Here is a 19832-nt window from a genome sequence, read left to right on the forward strand (position 1 = left end):
AACCACAAGCTTGACAAATCCATGAAAAGACTATGTACAAATGATGGTACATGTGTCCTTGTACGATGAAAATGTAGTGGCTAAAATACCCAATTGAAAATAGTGGGGCAAATAGGCATATTGTGAACTTGACTTCCCCACCAAAAAGAAATTCTTTGCTTCAATCTTTTGAAGTGTGTGGATAAAAATCCAAGTATGAGAGAGATCCATCAAAGAGGTACATGAAAGGGGGTGGTCCAATGGTTAATGATGCTTGATGTCTTCTTCAAACTCATTGCTTTATACAAATTTTTCTTGGGCCAATGCATAAATGAATGAATGAATGAAATTGTGGATTGAGTGGGCAAAGTAGACCCACAAGGTGAAAGGAGAGATTAAAGTTGTATTATTCAGAGAGGTTGAGATTCCATTCTATCACCACAAGATGTTGCTTCCTTTTGAAGTGCTTTCAGACAACACTTGTTAACTTTACTTTCTTTGTTCACTTTTCTGCTATTAGTAGCCAAATTTGCTTGTTTAAATCTAATCAATAAAAAGGAAGCAAATGCTTGTGGACATGAAGTGGGAATTGAGAGGGCATGTTTTTTGTGTTGTCATTCACCCTTAAAACCAAATTTTATTGGAAAAAAAAAAAAAAAAAGAGCTCAAGGGTGGTTTTAATCTCATACTTAATAGATGTTAGATCTTAATAATAACAAATATTGATGGTTTTATTTTCTGAACTTTGGGCTTGACTCCTTGACTCTATATATATAAAAAAAATTGTTTTTGGGTTTTCAAAGAGATCATTTGAATGACAAAAATATGAGATTTCAAACATAAGAGTAATGGTTCAAATCACGTTTGGCGATATTTCAATTTTTACTTTGCCGTCGCTGTGACCTTGTATGTTTTCTAGATCTTAAAAAAATCCAATTTGTGAAGCCCAGAGCCAAATTTAGGAAACTATACTGAAAAAACTTCAAAACCATTGTGCACACCAGAAGGAAGTACATACTAGACATGTCAAAAACACAAGTTATAGTATAGAAAGAGAATTTTTTTTAAGTGTAATTTGCTTTTAGAAGAAATCATCACTCACACTGGAGGTAATTCAATCTGCTTTGTTGAGTCCCTTGTTTTTTTTTTTTTTTAAAACCCTCTTCATTCTTCACTTTTAACAGGCAGAGCTCCACTTCAAACCTAATCAAATGGCTATGAAAAAGAAAAAGTGAAACGTTTTAAAGCAAACTTTTGTACTTAAAAATCAAAATTATTTCAATTTAGTAATCCTCCAGATCTTCACAAAATCTTAAAATGAATTGAATAGCTGATGAATGATTTGGATATAACTGATTAATATACCGTTGAAAGCCATTTTTTTACCTCCAACCAAATCCACGCTTGTATATATATTCACAGAATAACCTCAGGAACTTTTCATTACATAAAATTTCTCACCCTGAAATTGCATCCTACCTTGTCAAATAATCAACACCCCGCATGGAAAAGAACCCTTCTTCCTTTTCTAATTTATTCAGCTATTTAGACGAATATTTTTCAAATCATCTAGGCCTAACCCACCTCATCAACAGTTATAGAAACATCACCTTGTTGCCCTGGTGCATTTCCAGGATGATGCCTGGTTTCAGAATCCACATCAGCTGCATCAGAACTTGTTGCTGTTGTTGTTTGCTCCAGCAATGACTGTCTACAAGTTGGGCAAGAAGAGTGAGCCAACAACCATCTATCAATACACCTTACATGAAAACCATGGTCACATTTAGGCAAAACTCTGATTTTTTCACCGTCCATAAAGTCTCCAAGACAAATTGTACAATCTGTAGCCTTAATCTTTATTCCTGCAGTGCCATAAACAGCTACTGGAATCTGGCGCAATGCACTCTTTTTAAGCCCTGTGGCTGCTAAACGTGCTGCAGTTTCGTCCGGTGTCTCGAAAGCAAACCTTCTGCTACATCGAAGAGCACAACGAACAATCGAGTTCAGTCCTAGAGCACAAATTAAGGCGCATAACAAAGCCGCCAGTATGATCACCATGTTGGTGTCAAAGTTGGCTTCACTTGGGTAAGAATTCCGAGTCCTGGTAGTTCCATTATTTGCTGATGGGCTTGACTGTTTATCGAGAAGTAGACGATGAGGATGATCAAGTCTCTCCATTGCTTGAGAAGAGCTGACCGACTGTGCTTCTTGATCAGTTTACTTGTTATCTTTAATGAATCGGACCACAAAAGATATTGACAGAAGAGAATTCATGACACTCATGTATTGAGTAAGGCCTTCCCTTATTTGCTTCACCCTGAGGGCCACTTGTTGCTTGTACCTTACGGACGAAACACACTCAAAAGTCTGAGCTTGAAGCTGCTTTGTCTCTTCTGCTTCTTGTTCTATTTTCAACCAAGGAGAAAGAAAGACAAATGTGGCTCTAAGTTAATGAAAACCTCTGTTAGGTTTCGCCTACACAAAAACCTCAATAAACAAAAACAAAAGGCATCATCTATGTAGGAGATTAGGATTAGAAAAGCAAAATATTTAATAGTATCGGAGACTTGAAAGTGTGATGTTCACAAAATGTTGCCCACAAGCAAATGAATCTCTAATCCTTCCAACAAAATCAAACATGAAAGAAAATTACATGTAAATAAAAAAAAAAAAAGAAGTTTTGGGAAATTTTTGTGCTTGCAAATAAATACCAGAAGAGAGAGGAAAACCAAATTTGGAGAGAGAGAGAGAGAGAGAGAGAGAGGGTTTTCTTAATGTTTTGAGTTGAATATGGAGGGTCTAATAAAGGGGCATGTGGTGTCTGGATATGGCAGAGGAACCACTGGGGTACAGAAGAGATTTAGATACCAAATGAGAGCAAGAGATGTTTTGGAGTCTTTTCACAAGCAATATAATTGAGATAAATGAAAACAGATGGTTAATCTTTAGAATCAAACTGAAGAGAAAAAGTGAGAGAGAATATTGATTATGGTACCTGATCCCACCTAATCTCAATTAGCTTAAAAAATAATTATTCTTCAGCACAAAATCCTCCTCGCACACTTCCCTCTCTTCTTTTAATGAGAAGATGAATAAGTTTTGTTCTCTCATTTCAGCCACTGCCTACCGTCAAATCCCTAGTACTGATAAATTGTTAATGTCTTGCCGTCCTTTTATTTGTACAAAATATTCACTGCAGAAATAGTATCACATATAAAACATGAAACAGTGAAAGTTAAACCTATCAGTTTGAAGGGAGGCTGCCAAAATGACAGTATCCACCCAGCATCAATATTATCTTATTTGAGCCTGTATGGCGATCTGATTAGATTAGAAAACTTAGATTAATAAATGGGAAAGTTTTCTGTCTTTTTCTCTATGATTAATATGTGATGGGGACTTGTTTATGCTCCTGAGAATTCTGTGAAGGTGAACTTAATGTATGAAAAAGAGAGGCTAAGTGGCGTGTAAAGAAAGGATTGGCACATGGGAATCATGTGGTGAAGGCAAATCCTCCATGACTCAAAGTTGATAGCCGCACAAATGTCAGGTCTTTGGTAAAATTTACTACCACAGTAAACTCTTTGATTCGACAACACCTGTCTCTCCATACATCTTCCATTGAAACCATTTCATGTCATGTCATGTCACCCACCCACTCAACTAACCCTCATAAAATTTTCAGCTTTATTGGGTACAGCAAATGAAGAAACACTTGAGAACAAAGTTTTTTGTTTCTAAGTTTCTTATAAATGTTTAGAACTCGTAACTTAAAGAATACTGAAATTGTCTCTGATCAAATTCCAAATTTTTATTCTTTAACGATATGAGAAAGTGCAGAGTCACATTAGGATCAAGGTCTAAGAAACAGAGGAGCCCACAAGAGGGAACTGATAGATGGCTGAACATTAGCAGGAGGAAGTAAGAAAATGTGCTCGCATCAATTCAATACCCACTGACTAAGGCATTAGTGTCGTTAAACAAAATTTAATATCTCTCCAATAATGTTCCAAATCTATGTACATCACATCAACTTTTCAGTGACAGAAATACTATGATTGGAATTTTGTTCTTTAGACTTGGCTTAGGCTAAGGCCAAGCTGCCAATTGTTTCATCTCTTAACATGGGTTGGATTGGATCCAGTATAAGTCTTTCTCTTTGACTATTCTCCTTATATGGGTAAGTGGGTTATCATTTTGAAGATTGGATTCATGAAAGAACATAAATGTATTAAGATTGAGCATTTCTAGCTAAAGAAAACACTTGTGCCTACTTTGCAAGCCACCTAATAGAAATGCGCTTAAATTCTTAAATATAAACCAACAATATAAATTTGCTTACCAGTTTGTATGGGTCAGGAAGGATGTAGACAAAGGGTGATGAAATGAAAAGTAGAAAGATGGAGAAATTAAAACGACATCGTAGTTGAGAAGTTAATATTTTTAAATAAAAGGGGGTGACAAAGAGCTTGTCTCAACGTGAGCACAGTACAGAAAACAAAACTCTTCATTCTCTTTTCTCTCTCTCTGTATCTGCAAGAAAACTCGAAGTATGGAGAACCAAGATCCGTCAAACACTCCTCCACGTGGTCCCTACCACCGCCGAGCACAATCCGAAGTCCAGTACCGGTTACCCGAGGACCTGGATCTGGTATCGGATCCATTGTTCGATGGTCTTGGAGGATCAGAGGACGATTTGTTTTGCAGTTACATGGACATTGAAAAACTTGGCTCCATTCCCACCACCCAAGACAACCCGCCCAAACCCGATGCCGCCAATGCCAATGTCCCATCCAAGCCACGCCATCGTTACAGTAATTCAGTTGATGGTTCCACTTCGTCTTCCTCAATTATGGAGTCTATTGAAGCTAAGAAAGCTATGGATCCTGATAAGTTAGCCGAGCTGTGGACCGTGGATCCAAAACGAGCTAAAAGGTGTGATATTTTTAGTTGTTTTTTTGAAAAGATTTGTTTTTTTCTTTTGAATTATGTGCATTTATGTTAGTAGTAATAATGAAATTTAGATTGTATGTAGTATAAGTTTAGTGACGTACTTTGATAGCTGCTATCTTTTTGGTGATATTGACTTTTTAGAGGTGCAATGCCAGAGCATTTCCCTAGTTAAAGGAAGAATGTAGGGAGAAGATTTAAGTTTTGGAGAATAGCTAGAGACCCTTTTTGCGAATGTTTGTTATGGTGGTTAAAGTTGAAAACTCTTTTTCATTTCTAGTGTGTAAAAGAGAAGATTAATTGTTGGGATTTATAATTTGAGCTTTATTGAAACGTAGTTAAGTACCTTTTGTTGAATTTGGCAATGTTAGCCGATAGAGTTAGTAACTTTTCTTTGCTGTAATTTATTTTTGCATTTGATTTATGTTTTCTTTGGTTACTTCGATGATGTGTTTTGGGATTGTAAATGAACTCTGGATTCACCATTTACACGACGAGTGATATCTATTTGATTTTCAGTTTCATTGAATGTTAAGATTTGACAAATCCATGTAAATTTAGCCAAGTTCAGCTTCCCAAAAAAAGCATATATGGTGATCTGTTATATCTTTCACTTGGTGAATGATATAGAACTGTGCCCTCTGGACGTAAAAATAAGGTTTTGCTGAACCTTTTAATCTGCATGCCTAATAGTTAGAACATTTTTAAGTGGTTACACGGGACGACATTGTTTTATTACATGGGCTGAATTGCTGAAATTTCCCTTTCAAGTTTCAGCAATAGTTAGATCAACATTCAAACAGTTAATCTACATTTGGGTAATGCCATACGTTTTTCGTAGGAAACTATTAAAATATAGAGCTCTAACCTATGATTTAGTGTATCCTCTGTTTTCTTTTAAATAAAAAATATGAAGGATTAACCAGACAGTTCTTAGAGTTCTAATTCTGTTTTCTTGAGTCAAAATATCTTTTGTTATTAGATGTAGTTTAACGTGTTTATGGAGCTTCACAGCATTGTGCACTTCATCCCTTGTGTTTATTGTTATTAATATTTCCTCTTGCAAATCACTCTTTAAAACAGGATTCTTGCGAATCGGCAGTCTGCTGCTCGTTCAAAAGAGAGGAAAGCACGCTATATAACTGAACTTGAGAGAAAGGTCCAGACACTTCAAACAGAAGCCACTACCCTATCTGCACAACTCACACTATTCCAGGTTTTCCTTTTTACACTTTTCTGACTTAAATATTATAGTTATAGGAATAAAAAGATGTTCTTGGCGTCCTTTGCATAATGTGGAACCTGCTTGTAGAAAAAACTGTACACAAATTGATGATTGTGCAGATTTACATCAATTTCCTTAATATTGTATAAGAACAAAACTGTATTTGATGATTCCTGTAAAGGAAAACTTAGTGACTATTTTTTCTCTTTTCATTGGCTTCAATTCTTTTTGGTGTTCAATATTGCTTCTACGTTATCTTTCAAAGCATCTACTCCTGATAAATTAGATAAAACTTTAAAAAAGAGAATGGTTATGCTAATGTTAGTTCGTTTGATCTCTATTTGTTGCTTCCATATATTCTTTTAGGAACATCTACCTAATAACTTATGGTCTATTCTTTTGTTCTCATCAGAGAGACACAACAGATTTGTCTACTGAGAACACAGAGCTTAAACTTCGGTTACAGGCTATGGAACAACAGGCTCAGTTACGTGATGGTATGTTTTACACACACCCCGTTTTAATTATAATCTCTGTCCATTTGTCTTCTGAACAATGTTTGCTATAGTTGACATGCCAAGGTGCATGTTCCCCTTTTTTATCATCTTGGTAAGACTCAAACCACACTGAAGATCTACTGCCCCCGGGCAAAATATAGCTGTCAAGCTTAGTAGAAAGCATGAAAATATTCAATTACAGTATAAGCAAGCCTTTGCATTATCTGGCCCAGTTCAGGATATTGTCTTAATGCACCTTTACAAATAATGCAATAAAGTTGAAGATTCTATGATGTACTGTGTGCTTCATCTAATTTAAGCCTATCAATATACTTTCAAATTATAATTTGGGTCTACCAATGCATCAAAATTGGTCCTCACTTGGCTTTGCACTGCAGAAAGGTTTGTTTTTTTTTTTACCCCTATTTTTGTTCCAGGTAAGAATTAAAGCCACAACCCCACCTCACACACCATTAATGCAATGCTTAACTTTAGGGTATGGACCCTATCATAGAGGATTGAAAAATCTGAAGACTAATCATTATGCCCTGTTTGTAACAGCATTTTGTCCATCTCTTAACAGATATAATCTCTCATATTATTTTTCTCCCTTTTTTTTTTTTTTTTTCTGATATCTTACCATTTTACCTTCTCATGACTATGTCATTGAATTACAGCTCTGAATGAAGCACTAAAGAAGGAAGTAGAGAGGCTGAAGATTGCAACTGGAGAAATAATGACCCCCACAGATACCTACAACTTAGGCATGCAACACATTCCATATAGTCAATCATTGTTTTACCAACACCCATCACAATCTGGGCCAGGAGACTCTCAGAACATGCAAATGCCACAATTACATCCATTTCACGCTAACACATCAGGGCCCCTTCAGCCTATGCTAGCCACAGCCCAGTCACGTGCCTTCTCAGATATGCTGCAGCAGGATCCCCTTGGCAGATTGCAGGGGCTGGATATCAATAGCAGAAGTTCTCATCTAGTTAAGTCTGAAGGCCCCTCAATTTCTGCCAGTGAAAGCAGCAGCACATTCTGATAAAGGTTGCCAATCTTCTGTCCACCGTGTTTGTTGAATTGTTCATAGTCTGACCTTATTGACAGCCACAGGTACTGTTTATTTGATTTCAATTCTTTTTTGTGAGTGGGAGTTAGGTTTTTCAGTAGCTTTGCCATTTCTAAGATATTGGTGAGTTCTTTCCCTGTCCGATTCAAATTTCATTTCTTTGGGGCATTCATCAGGAAATAGAAGTTTCCTTTTTAAGGAGTAGAAGTGCATCTTTTCTTGCCAGAATCCATCATTGTATTGTCTGTTTGTTACTGTTTAAACTCTCTGATCACCATAGAATAATTTTTTATAATCTTACTTTTTATATATATTTTCTATCTTTTTCTCTCCCCCCTTTCTCTTAAATCTTATCTGTTCCCTCATGCCTTTGGTTTACAGCTTCCTTACTCCTCAAACATCAAATGTGATTGCAGGAATTATGAATGGTGGTGGCCTTTAACCCGCCTGTAAGGCCACCGTTATATTCATTAGTTGTAAATATCAACACAATATGCCATGGTGGTTTAAACTCTATTAATCTTAAGCTTTACAAACAGATATGGTGAAGCATCTCCTTCTGTCCAATAATTTATGGAATCCCCCATATCAATTTGTAATGCTTAAGATGAATTTCCGCACCAAATCACTAAAGAGCATTAGACACAAATAAAATTTTGCATCAATGGCAGTTCAACAAGAACTAGAAAACCAGTTTTGCCTTAAATGCAGAAAGGAAATCAATCAATTACTAAAGAAAACTGCAGCTATTTCTCTCGCACGCAACAACACTTTCCTGAGGATTACAAAATCAGTAATTTTGCCTGAAAACACAACCGACTTGTAGTGTTACAAATGGTCAGGTATGGCCAACAGGGCCTACACCACCAAGCTGCAATTAAACCGCACATGGTGGGGATTGCATATTTGTGGTGATCAGAAATTGTGGAGAGTTGGAAACTCCAGCATCCAAATGGGTTTGTTTGTGGGTGCCCTAAATTGTAACCAACAGGTGAAAGTGACTGTTCAGCAAAATGGTCCTTGCCCTGTTAAGGGGATCTTAGTCCTAGTCCCTACAACTGGAGCAAACACTGCAGACAGTCCCTTGTGAAGGCCATTTTCATGGGTAGACATCACACAACATTTGGATAAAATATCCACGATGTCTGCCCTCCCCTGTCCTGCCCTTTGTGGATTCCTTTCAAGTTTGGTCTAGGTCTATGTTGTCCCCACGATTATGGTCTTTTTTCCTTGGAGCTTTAGGTTCACATATTATCATCATGCAATGATAAGAATTGAAAAATATTGATATAAAAGAACTGAAACCATAATATATATGAAAATAGGAAATATATGTCCCAAGGCTTCATATATGAACAAAGTAACAAAACTGAAAAAAAGAAAACACATTGCCCCCATGCAGGATCGAACTACAGACCTTCAGTTGCAAGACTGACGCTCTACCACTGAGCTATAGGGGCTAATGATTAGGCCACCCCATTTATAATTTTAAAAATTTCTTTTGCTCATGTAAATTTATTTAGCAATACGAATAACAGGAGTTGCTTAACAAAAAGCATTTTTACTTGAATTTTACTGCAAACAGGTTAATTTCATTTACTCCGAGTCAAAATTGTTCATAATTTTTTTGGGATTAGAAAAAAAATCCCTTCTAGTAAATAATGAAACAAATGAATTAATTCAATTAAAACTTTGATAATTATTATTTGTTGAATTGTAAATCAAAGTGAGAAATATCTTGAATTTATACAAGTAGAACTTGGTTAGGGAATCTAAATAGATTGAACAAATTTATTGAATTTAATATATCATATTAATACTAATAAAACCCAAAACCATCTTCATTATTGTCAAGTCAGTTTCTCATTTTCCATATTTTTATTTATATTATGCCTTAATTTCAATAAATCCTATAAAAAAAATAAATAATACCATGAATTTCATATGAAAGTGATGCATGGATGAATACATGGGCCGCGATAATCGGACCTTCCATGTGCCTCTAACATGGTAGGTCCCTCAACAAATCCCAAATTTCCTTCTAAGCTCAAAAAATATTTTAATTATAGTAACCGACACATGAATTTTAAAGAGGTGAGGATTAAAATATAATTGGGATTATTAATATATAATTATTAATTAAAGAGTTGATTAAGTTACCAAATCAGCTGCACATTGAACTACACAAGCAACGCTTCAATTTTAGATGCTCTTTTGTTTGCTTTGCAAGCCGGCACCTACCAATCCTTTGTTTAGTTAACCGAATTAGGATGATAATAATTTTAATCAAATCAAATTTTTTATTGAAAAATCGTAAATTGAAATTGAATTAGTTTAAAGATTAATTACTTTGAAAGGGTTAAATATACTAGTTAACTAAACTGAATTTTTTATTAACCGACTTTTAAAGTATTATCTAATTTTAGTATTTTTTGAAAATATGATAAGTAATTTATTAACTCCTTGTTTAATTTCTTTTAAATTAGTTCAATTTGATTAATCGATTTTAAAAAATAAAACTGATTTTACTATATTTTTAAATAGGCATTCAAACATATGTTTTCAGTAACTTTTTTCTAGTTCAATTTTTTATTCAAAATTAGTTTGATTGAACACCCCCCTAACGCTTTTCGCTTAATGTGAAAAACATACGTTTGGACTTCTTTACAGGCAGTACTTTAGACTTAGAAAACTGAATTCTGACTAAATCTGGAGATGACTTTCTAATGTGATTTTTTATCCATCGCCTGCAAAGTTGGACTTGAAGACGCCATCATGCATGAACTAAGGCTAAAATGTTTCACTGATTAGCGATAAATCAGCTAGTTTAAGGGAAAATTTTCAAGTAAAAAGATGGCAGAAGAAGAAAATGAGAACATCAGCAGCATGTGAGGGTGGAGGCGATTAGTTAGTCTAACTCAAGTAAACATTTGCATGTGCAGTCTGATACACGTAATTTTGCCGGCAATTGAGATTCTATTTGTGTGGCTTTGCCCTCTCTTTCAATATTGTTAACTTGTCCCTTCACATTTACAAGTCCACATCTCACATTTTCTATATAACTGGCCTTCCTTCTTCTTCAACCAACCACAAATCACCTCACAACTCTCTCTCTCTTTCTCCAGCACCCAAATAGACAAGTTCAATGGCCATTTCAGCAATTTCTTCAGTGACCCTTCTCTTCTTTTTGCTCAATTTGTGCCTCCGGGGCAGTTATGGCGACTCTGGAGGTTGGCAAAGTGGCCATGCGACATTCTATGGTGGGGGTGATGCTTCTGGCACAATGGGTAAGTAGTTTAAAGCAAATCATCTTTTTAATAAATGCTTGAAGTTCATTATGTAATTAATTAACATTTATGATGTTTCCAGGGGGTGCTTGTGGCTATGGAAACTTGTATAGCCAAGGCTATGGGACTAACACTGCAGCACTGAGCACTGCTTTGTTCAACAATGGCCTCAGCTGTGGCTCATGCTATGAAATGAAATGTGATAATGATCCTAAATGGTGTCTCCCTGGATCCATTATTGTTACTGCAACGAACTTCTGTCCCCCTAACTTAGCCTTGTCTAATGACAATGGAGGCTGGTGCAATCCCCCTCTCCAACACTTCGACTTGGCCGAGCCTGCTTTCCTACAGATTGCTCAATACAAGGCTGGAATCGTCCCGGTGTCGTTCAAAAGGTAATAAAATTGAATAATCATTCATCCAAGTCACAAAAATACTCAGAATTAACAAATAATGTAACGAACATATTGTATTTTGACAGGGTCCCCTGTGTGAAGAAAGGAGGAATCAGGTTCACAATAAATGGGCACTCATACTTCAACTTGGTGCTGATTTCAAATGTGGGAGGAGCTGGAGATGTGAATGCAGTGTCAATAAAAGGGTCAAATACAGGATGGCAGCCACTGTCAAGAAATTGGGGCCAAAACTGGCAGAGCAACAACTACATGAATGGCCAAAGTTTGTCATTCCAAGTCACCACAAGCGATGGGAGGACTGTGACAAGCTACAATGTGGCACCAAGTAATTGGCAATTTGGGCAGACATTTGAGGGGGGTCAGTTTTAGATTGGGAATTGGGTTTGATTTGTATTTGTATTTGTATATGTTAATTTGGTTGTGAGAGGGAATGGTGATGAGGGTAGGAAGTCTGCTGCCGTGGTGCTTATATTTGCACCCGCTAGGCCTCAGTATACTATATTTATGGCCTCAGTATACTATATTTATGGATAGTAATAGACAAACAGAAAGGTATATTTTCATTTGTTTCCTTCTGTTAAACTTAAAATAAAAAACAGTGATTCAGCTTAAAAAATTAAACTTTCCTTTTGAAAATATTACACTTACTTCAAACAATGTTAAATATGAATGATGTATTTTTTTTTTGGTTAAAAAAAATATATAAATATTTTATGTGATCATGTGAGAGTACCACATTATCATTTGAACTTGGGTTTCATTCTATAAAATTACTCGAAATTGGGCAGAGTCATAAACAATCAAGAGAACGAGATCGTTCCTCCTTTGTATGAGCCTGCCTTGCAGGTGGAATGGGTGTTCAAGGCATTTTTGCAGAGTTTTCCCAATTTTTCAAACGTCCATGTGCAGCGGGAAATGTTTTGTGTATACATTTTGCCTGTTATAATACCTATACGTGTATAATTGATTTTCATCGTACAAACCCCTTAATTTAATTAATTTTCCACATTATCCAGCTTAAAAAAAAAAAACTCATTTGTGGGACAAAGCAACTTCTTTTAGTACACCTTCCTCACTCAGATTGTACCCAAAACCCAGAACTTTATTTACCAACAACCCTTTTCGACAACTAGTTTCATCACCATCCCTAGCTATTGTAACTAGAATTGTGAAGATGTCGTTTTCCAGTGATCAAGGGGGTCAGGATGTTCATTTTAAGTTGTCTGAGTCCGGCGGCACTCTCGTCATCGAGAAAGGGGATATCACTAAGTGGTTTGTTGATGGCTCTTCTGATGCTATAGTAAGGATATTTTTCTGGGTTTTTGTTTTTCTTTTACCTGGTTTTGAGTAGTTTGATATTGTGGATTAAGAAGTTTGAGTATATTTTTGTTATTTTCCTGTGGATTTTGTACTTAATTTCATGTTATTTATGCAAGTAATTCTGGGTGTGAGTTCGAATGTGAATTTTGTTTGGATTTGCAAAGCTGTACTGTTTCTTATTAAAAATTTTTGTTGGGATCACTACCAACTCCGTTGAAAGTTTGGATTAAGGCAACTGATTTTTGGTAGTCTTCATTTTGTTTAATGGGTTGGTGGAGGGGAACTTTTTTATTATCAAGAGCAAAGTAATTGTTGAACATATCCTTTAAGATCCCACCACCAACTCTTTTACTTCAAAATTTACCTATCATTGTGATGGTTGAAGTGATCAGATCTTGTTGGATTGGCAAATGGTGACATATATTATATCTAGGACTGCTATAAGAACCTGAAAACCGACAGAGCGAACAGAAACCGAGGAAATTGAATAGAAAAAAATGATTAACCGATCCATCAGCTCTGGTTCCGGTATACATTTTTTTTTTCGCTTTTCAGTTCAGTTTCATTTTTTTAATTGTGAAAAATTGTGGCCTTCGATTAACCGACCATTAACCATTAATGAAGAAGGAACACCCATTCCTCAATTCGGTCACAGTTTTGCCAAGTTTGGGACAAATATGACCAATGAAGGATGAAACAGCCATTTACCATTTTTAATTTGGTTATGTATTCTACGATCCTTGTATGTTTGGAAGACTATGTATAATAGTTTTTTCTTTGTTTTCTTGAAATTATTAAGGTTTCATGAATGACTTTTGCATATTGAATTTTCTATTTTTTAATACAAAAAATGAAAATTTTGGCAAGCTTTAATTGATCTTTGAAAATAATTTTTGAGTGGTTAAAAAACCAAACATGTGACTGTTAGCCAGTTAACGGGTTACTGGTGGTATTGGATTGGTTACAGTTCAAAACAAAACAAATCTGAAACTTTCTGATCTTTTTTTTTTTTGGTTGGCTCATGAACTGGTTATCGACCATCAACAGCCCTAATTATATCATCCAACTGAAGACTTTTTCCTATCTGATACAAACAGGAGTTGTTGAATGTTTCACGGACAATCTAGTTCTTATTCTCTAAATATAGTGGTCCTTTGATTGCAATATTGGAAATAATCATTGTTGCATTTGTGGCTACTTACTGCAGGTTAATCCAGCCAATGAGAGGATGCTTGGAGGTGGAGGTGCAGATGGAGGTACAACTCCCTTTTTAGTTTTATTTTTATCTTCTGTGCATGATTGTTCATTAAACAAACTGTATTAACTTTATATATGTGTGTGTGTGTGTTTTAGCCATACATATGGCTGCAGGACCAGAACTCGTAGAAGCTTGCTATAAAGTCCCAGAAGTCCGACGTGGAGTACGCTGTCCCACAGGAGAAGCGAGAATTACCCCGTATGTTATACCAACTAGCCTGTTCTTGATACCTGTACTATCGGTTCAGTATCAGGCATAATGAGCATACTAACATATTGAAACTATGCAGAGGGTTTAAATTGCCTGCATCTCATGTGATTCACACTGTTGGTCCCATATATGATTCTGATAGCAACCCTGAAACCTTCCTAAAAAATTCATATAAGTAAGGTTTGTCTTTTTTACCCTGTAATAGTTTAGTTTTTCATTTCAAATTCAATCCACCTTTTATCCAAATTTTGTTACAGGAACAGCTTGAGTGTGGCCAAAGAGAACAATATTCAATATGTTGCTTTTACTGCCATATCATGTGGTGCATATGGGTAAGATTGAAGACTTTGACTCCTAAGGTCACATGGACTTGCATTATAGCCTATTGCACTTTGTATGAATTGAATTTATTGGATTATTTTTTCACATTCTTAATGTCGGCTAAGTCATACTTATCTTTACCTTTACATAGGCAAGTTCATTACAAAAAGTATTTGATGATACTCTAAGCATTGTGTGTGAATGGGAACTATGGATTTAGAATTTCAGTGTGCATGTCTATGATAAGTTTCTAATTCATTTTCTCCTTTCATTTATCAGTTATCCTTTTGAGGAAGCTGCCACTATAGCTATATCTACCGTCAAAGAATTTGCAAATTACTTTAAAGAGGTATCAGATTCTGCTCTAAACTCTTGCACTGTTTATATTGATTCAAACAATTTTACACTATAGGATTCATTTTGAGTTTCACTGAAGCAGTCATGATCTCCTATAGTAATATTTCTTTGGACTTTGCATGGTTGGTTGCTAGTTTAGTAAAACTCTGTCAAAAGCTTCTTCTTTTAATATGCTACAAAAAGTGGTTTAGGTTGCAAAAACCCGGGTAACTTCTTGCTTCAATTACATCAGTCCGCTACCAGGGCCTTACTATGTTGTGATGACCATTTTAGTGAAAGATCATCCTCTGCAGTACTTCAAACAATTATATTTATGGACCCTAGTTTCCCTAAAACTTGTTTTCTCTCTGACCTGAATTTGAAACTGGGATTTACCAAAATTAGATCATTTAAGTTTAAATACTAGATGCCATTTACATTGGTTGATCTTTGCAGGTGCACTTTGTTCTGTTCTCAGATGATATCTATAGTGTTTGGTTGAACAGGGCAAAGGAAATGCTCTGGGTATAGTGTGTTTTAGCAGCTAGATTAAACCAATCTTTTCATCTTTGAGCATGTAAAACTCCCAAATTTTGTCTTATGAGGCACTGGTGCAAGTGTCATATTATATAATTATTATATAACATGTCATGGTTTTCTTTGAGAGAATGGATTGATGTTGGTGTTTACTCTGTGATATATACAGTGACTCTGCTTGTGCATTGTCCATTGAACTCTCTGGTGCCAAAGTGTAGCTATGCATTTTACCTTGTAAGGAACACAACATTACTGAGACAAATTTTACATAATTTGAAGATTTCTCACTCATTGTGCACTGAATTAAATAGCCAAACATAACTAAACAGCCATCACCTTTTCTTTATTACCAGTCAGAAGAATTAACAGCCCTTTAATCTGCCATTAAACATAATCAATATAAACACTGGACCGGAGTAAGGAAAACAACAGACCAGAAAAATAAAATGTACTGCATTTTCCAGCTCGTGAAGTACACAAACAGGACTTGAAATTTACAGCATCCCCAAGTGTTTTAGTTCTGAATTACTGATAATGGTTGACCACAATAGCCAGGGCAGTAACTTCAGAATTGCATATTTGTACTTCCGAAAGCACAACTTTGAAGATGCTAAAAGAATGTGGGTAGGAAGCAGAGCAGGAGTTACAGAAACTAGAAAATTTTCAAAGTTTTGGCTCATTGAAGGTGCGACATTACAGCAAATGACTTTAAGATACTCGGATTTCATACCAATCTACAATTCATGAAAGGTGATAAAACATTTCTGACAATTTCATGTCAGTTCCCAACACTCAAATACTCCATTATGAAACAGACTCGTGACCAGTTAAGTTTTGATTCTTGCTTTTGGTAAAAATATCGATATTATGTATCTTTTTGCTTTGATAAAGTCCCTGGAATTCTGCTAATAACATTATCATCCACTATTTTATATTGCTGACTTAACTTGTTATGGATCAACCCGCAGCATCTATCCACCTGTTCTTCAAATCTGCTGTACAAGGCTGGAACAGTAATGGCTAAGATAGTTCCTGTCACCAAAATATAGGCAAATTTGTAAATAATATCATTCAATTGACTTTCAATAAGCCATTTGGGAAATTGATTGATACAATACAATACCAACTCAAGGTTGTACAAAAGCAGGAATGCATAAGTGAAATGTTTTTTTAAAAAGCCAGTAGTTAGTGACACAAGATCTTCAGAAAAAGTATTTGCAGACTCGGGCTAGGAGACTAATTCCCATGGCAACAAATGTTCAAACCTAAGAATTACTCCCTTACATCATACGAAAAAATTAAACATTTTTAATTTAAAAGATTAAAAATGAAAAATTAAACAAATACTGAAAAGAACAGTAGTAAAATGATGAATGCACATACCAATATAGGCTAGAGTGAAGAAGGAGAAGTAGCTACCAATGGCACTCAGCAGCCAAAGACAGATCACCATCTGTCATGTTGACAATAGATTGGTAAGATCATAAACAATTTAAATCAGCCAGCAACAATAAAGAATTAAGAGAAAAAAAAAAGTTGCAAATTCAGTGGAACTCATCCTGAGTTTTGTATTTTAATAGCAGAGACCTAAAGCCCTGAGTTGGAACCCCATATATAACATTTCATATACTACTTTGTGAATTCACTACAACAGATACTACAACCGGAAGAAAATTCAACAATGTACCCTAACTTTGATTAAGAGTGAACCTCCTGCCTCCCATTCTCTTACTTAACTCTACCTAATCAAACCTTAGCTCACAAAACAGTTTTCCTCATTGGCGGATCAAACTCATCACAACTTAACTAGCCTCAACCAAGATAGGCCAGGGAAATTTTATCTTATAGGCAATCACATTGAAATACTATGTGGCCTTTTTTTCCCCTCTCTTTACCCACTAATTTTTTGATGAATTCGATGTGGGTAAACAAAAGAATTTTAAAAACAAATCTCAAGTGCCACACAATACTGCTTCACCAGAATACTAACACTCCAATAACAGGCTGCATAATTTTGTTATACTTACAAAGTAAACCTACACAGACCTGGAAAAACAGTCTAAAATCCTTGCCAACTGTGATATCATGAGCCATGTGGAGCACATTATTTATTTTAACACGAAACGATGCTGCAGCATTATTAACCATTTCCTCTGATAATACTAACTCCGGTAATGTCTGTCTGTGTAAAAAATGACTATCATCGTCAAAAAGTTCAAATATTAGAAAAATAAAAGCTGAAACAGAAGCATGAATTGAAATTAGGCATACTTATCTCTATAAGCAGCAAAGTTAGCACGAACATACATCACGACAATCAACAACAGCAAAACATCTGAACAAATAGACAATAAAGGTAATCCAGATCGCTCAAATATCAGCCACACAACAGTCGCAACAACAATGACAGCAAAAGAAACCTGCCATCGCTTCCACAAGAGTATATCCGCAGCTAAGGAAAACAACAACCAAAATCTCATAAAAGATATCATCACGAAAAAAAAAAAAAACAAAATAAACTATAAAGCTAAGCTTAGTATTGCCTTTGTTCAAATTAAAAATTTGACGTGCCCCGCGCAATAAGTTTTCAGCGTATTACTTTCAGCTGACCCTTAAAGTCAGGAGACAAATTCCAGATTACCTTTGCCTTAAATAAAATTTCAAAGTAAAATTTCCTCAAACCTCAGAACAGAACAAGCAAATTTAACTGTTTTCATCAAATAGGAACAAAATTTCACAAGGAAAAAAAGTAAGACATCTTCGTTTCCATTAATCTCAAAATCATATCTTTAAATTCAACAGCAAATCATTTCCTACATAAACAATTAGAATTATACTCATAATTTTCCATTATGTTGTTGTTCACAATCTATTTCACTAACATTTTTGCTTCCAATGTTCATAGCATCACATTAACAACAAAATAACTACACCGCTTAATTCAGGAGGACACCGGCGAAAATCCAAGGAGAATACCAGAGAAATTAGAAAAAATAATAAACCACAACAACAACAATAAATAGAAAAAGAAAAAAAAGAAAATTACTTTTGCCGCCTCCCATGAATTGGTGAAGGGAACCTTTTCGGTTAAATAACTTATAACCGGAAGGAGATGAAGCCAATGAACTAGTTGGAGCAGCCGCCTCTCCATCGCGCTCTAAATTATCCATGGCGAATTATAAAAAATAATAAATAATTTTATGGATTTCAACCAACCTTACCTGTTCAAATTTATAGATTCTAGATCAGACCGGTTGCACTGAGGTTAAAATTTTGAGGCGCTGGCCAGTTTCATCAAGAGGCGACGTCAACCAGCGTTCCTTATTTAATTCCAGTGGGCGATTTAATAATAATTAAAGGGTTCTCTCAGGGGTGTTCATGGTACTTTTTAAACATCATGGGTTCCAAAATTTTCAAATCATCTCTTAGGGGTGAAATTTTTTTTCAGAAATAATATTATAAAATGTAATTATTTTTATTTATTTTTCCTAGACTTACTTTGAAACAAGGAGTACTATGGAATTTTACATCATAAAATTTTAATCATTTATAAATTATAGGGTAAACCCTCATTTAATAATTGATTACTAAAATATATCCATTTTTGTCTCTATTAACTATGAGAAGCTGTTTATATAAGGATTAACAAAATTATTAAAATATTAAAAATTTTTAAGATAAATATTTAAATTTAAATCTTTATTATATTTATAAAATTTTTACTTAAATCACTATATTTTAAATTTACTCTTCTAATAAATGCAGGCGATGTCCGACTGCAAAAATTAAAAAGAAAAAATCTATGGGAAACTATCCTTGGCGGTTGATCAGTGCTTAGCTGCCATTTAAAAAACGTTTTCTAATTTATCTTGTTGATTAAAATATAGAGAGAGAGAGAGAGAGAGAGAGAGAGATCTCATAGGATCTTTTGCTCTTTGATCTTCCAGAATTAATAAGCTTTAAACTACGTATAAAATTTATCGTGTGAATTTTTTTTTGACAAAATTTTTATAATTTTATTTTTTTAAACAAATCTTATTTTTTATTCTAACAATATCTTTTATCTTATTTTTTTTTATCTAAATTAATTTTTATCAAAAAATCTTTTATCCTATTTTTTCTATCTATGGCACAAGATAGATATTTTAAGGATGAATGAGTTTTTTTTTTTGCAAGGGTTGCTTGTTGGGGCAAGAGGGTGACGGCTTGGTGGTGACAGTGGGGTTCAATTAGAATACTGAAGGAAAAATTGAGTGTGGTTCAAGCGAATCATAAATATACAGTGTTGATGGAAATTTGATACATAACTTCTTTAAATATTATGTGATAAAATAGTATCGTTTGTGTAATTAATTAAAATAACATGTTTTTATGCGTTTAAACAATTTTAACTAATATTATATGAACTAAACGAA

General features: G+C 34.9%; 5 protein-coding genes across 14 annotated transcripts; 3 read left to right on the top strand and 2 right to left on the bottom strand.

Annotated features, from left to right (window-relative positions):
• Positions 1-1390: 1390 nt before the first annotated feature.
• LOC123192938 (RING-H2 finger protein ATL74-like) lies at positions 1391-3273 on the bottom strand. Of its 3 annotated transcripts, none has more exons than XM_044605654.1 (2): positions 2975-3273; positions 1391-2384 (listed from the first exon to the last, which is right to left on the bottom strand). In XM_044605654.1, exon 2 carries the CDS (start codon positions 2155-2157, stop codon positions 1555-1557), a length of 603 nt encoding a protein of 200 aa, XP_044461589.1. In that variant the 5' UTR covers positions 2158-2384; positions 2975-3273; the 3' UTR covers positions 1391-1554. The 3 variants fall into 3 exon arrangements, with proteins under 3 accessions (XP_044461589.1, XP_044461591.1, XP_044461588.1); XM_044605656.1 differs by having other exon boundaries at positions 1391-2422; XM_044605653.1 differs by having other exon boundaries at positions 1391-2466.
• A 1008-nt stretch (positions 3274-4281) lies between these two features.
• LOC123230345 (bZIP transcription factor 18) lies at positions 4282-8065 on the top strand. The gene is made up of 4 exons (XM_044656533.1): positions 4282-4914; positions 6013-6145; positions 6567-6651; positions 7329-8065. Exons 1-4 carry the CDS (start codon positions 4532-4534, stop codon positions 7703-7705), a joined length of 978 nt encoding a protein of 325 aa, XP_044512468.1. The 5' UTR covers positions 4282-4531; the 3' UTR covers positions 7706-8065.
• Positions 8066-10790: 2725 nt separating this feature from the next.
• LOC123193418 (expansin-A8-like) lies at positions 10791-11998 on the top strand. The gene is made up of 3 exons (XM_044606401.1): positions 10791-11019; positions 11102-11414; positions 11501-11998. The coding sequence occupies exons 1-3, from the start codon at positions 10878-10880 to the stop codon at positions 11802-11804; spliced, it is 759 nt and encodes a 252-aa protein (XP_044462336.1). The 5' UTR covers positions 10791-10877; the 3' UTR covers positions 11805-11998.
• Positions 11999-12242: 244 nt separating this feature from the next.
• LOC123193420 (macro domain-containing protein VPA0103) lies at positions 12243-15614 on the top strand. 3 transcript variants are annotated; one of them, XM_044606410.1, is made up of 7 exons: positions 12244-12735; positions 13963-14011; positions 14109-14211; positions 14303-14398; positions 14487-14555; positions 14824-14893; positions 15337-15614. In XM_044606410.1, exons 1-7 carry the CDS (start codon positions 12610-12612, stop codon positions 15409-15411), a joined length of 588 nt encoding a protein of 195 aa, XP_044462345.1. In that variant the 5' UTR covers positions 12244-12609; the 3' UTR covers positions 15412-15614. The 3 variants fall into 3 exon arrangements, with proteins under 3 accessions (XP_044462346.1, XP_044462345.1, XP_044462344.1); XM_044606409.1 differs by having other exon boundaries at positions 12249-12735; positions 14481-14555; XM_044606411.1 differs by lacking the exon at positions 14303-14398 and having other exon boundaries at positions 12243-12735; positions 14481-14555.
• A 234-nt stretch (positions 15615-15848) lies between these two features.
• Positions 15849-18783, bottom strand: LOC123193419 (reticulon-like protein B16). 6 transcript variants are annotated; one of them, XM_044606407.1, is made up of 7 exons: positions 18639-18783; positions 18464-18574; positions 17842-17869; positions 17689-17752; positions 17464-17599; positions 16801-16870; positions 15849-16449 (listed from the first exon to the last, which is right to left on the bottom strand). In XM_044606407.1, exons 2-7 carry the CDS (start codon positions 18566-18568, stop codon positions 16283-16285), a joined length of 570 nt encoding a protein of 189 aa, XP_044462342.1. In that variant the 5' UTR covers positions 18569-18574; positions 18639-18783; the 3' UTR covers positions 15849-16282. The 6 variants fall into 6 exon arrangements, with proteins under 6 accessions (XP_044462342.1, XP_044462340.1, XP_044462337.1 ...); XM_044606405.1 differs by having other exon boundaries at positions 17464-17614; XM_044606402.1 differs by having other exon boundaries at positions 17464-17614; positions 17689-17869; positions 18464-18756.
• Positions 18784-19832: the final 1049 nt, after the last annotated feature.

Source organism: Mangifera indica, chromosome 12, assembly GCF_011075055.1.
Source record: "Mangifera indica cultivar Alphonso chromosome 12, CATAS_Mindica_2.1, whole genome shotgun sequence".
In the NCBI taxonomy this organism is placed as follows: Eukaryota; Viridiplantae; Streptophyta; class Magnoliopsida; order Sapindales; family Anacardiaceae; genus Mangifera; species Mangifera indica.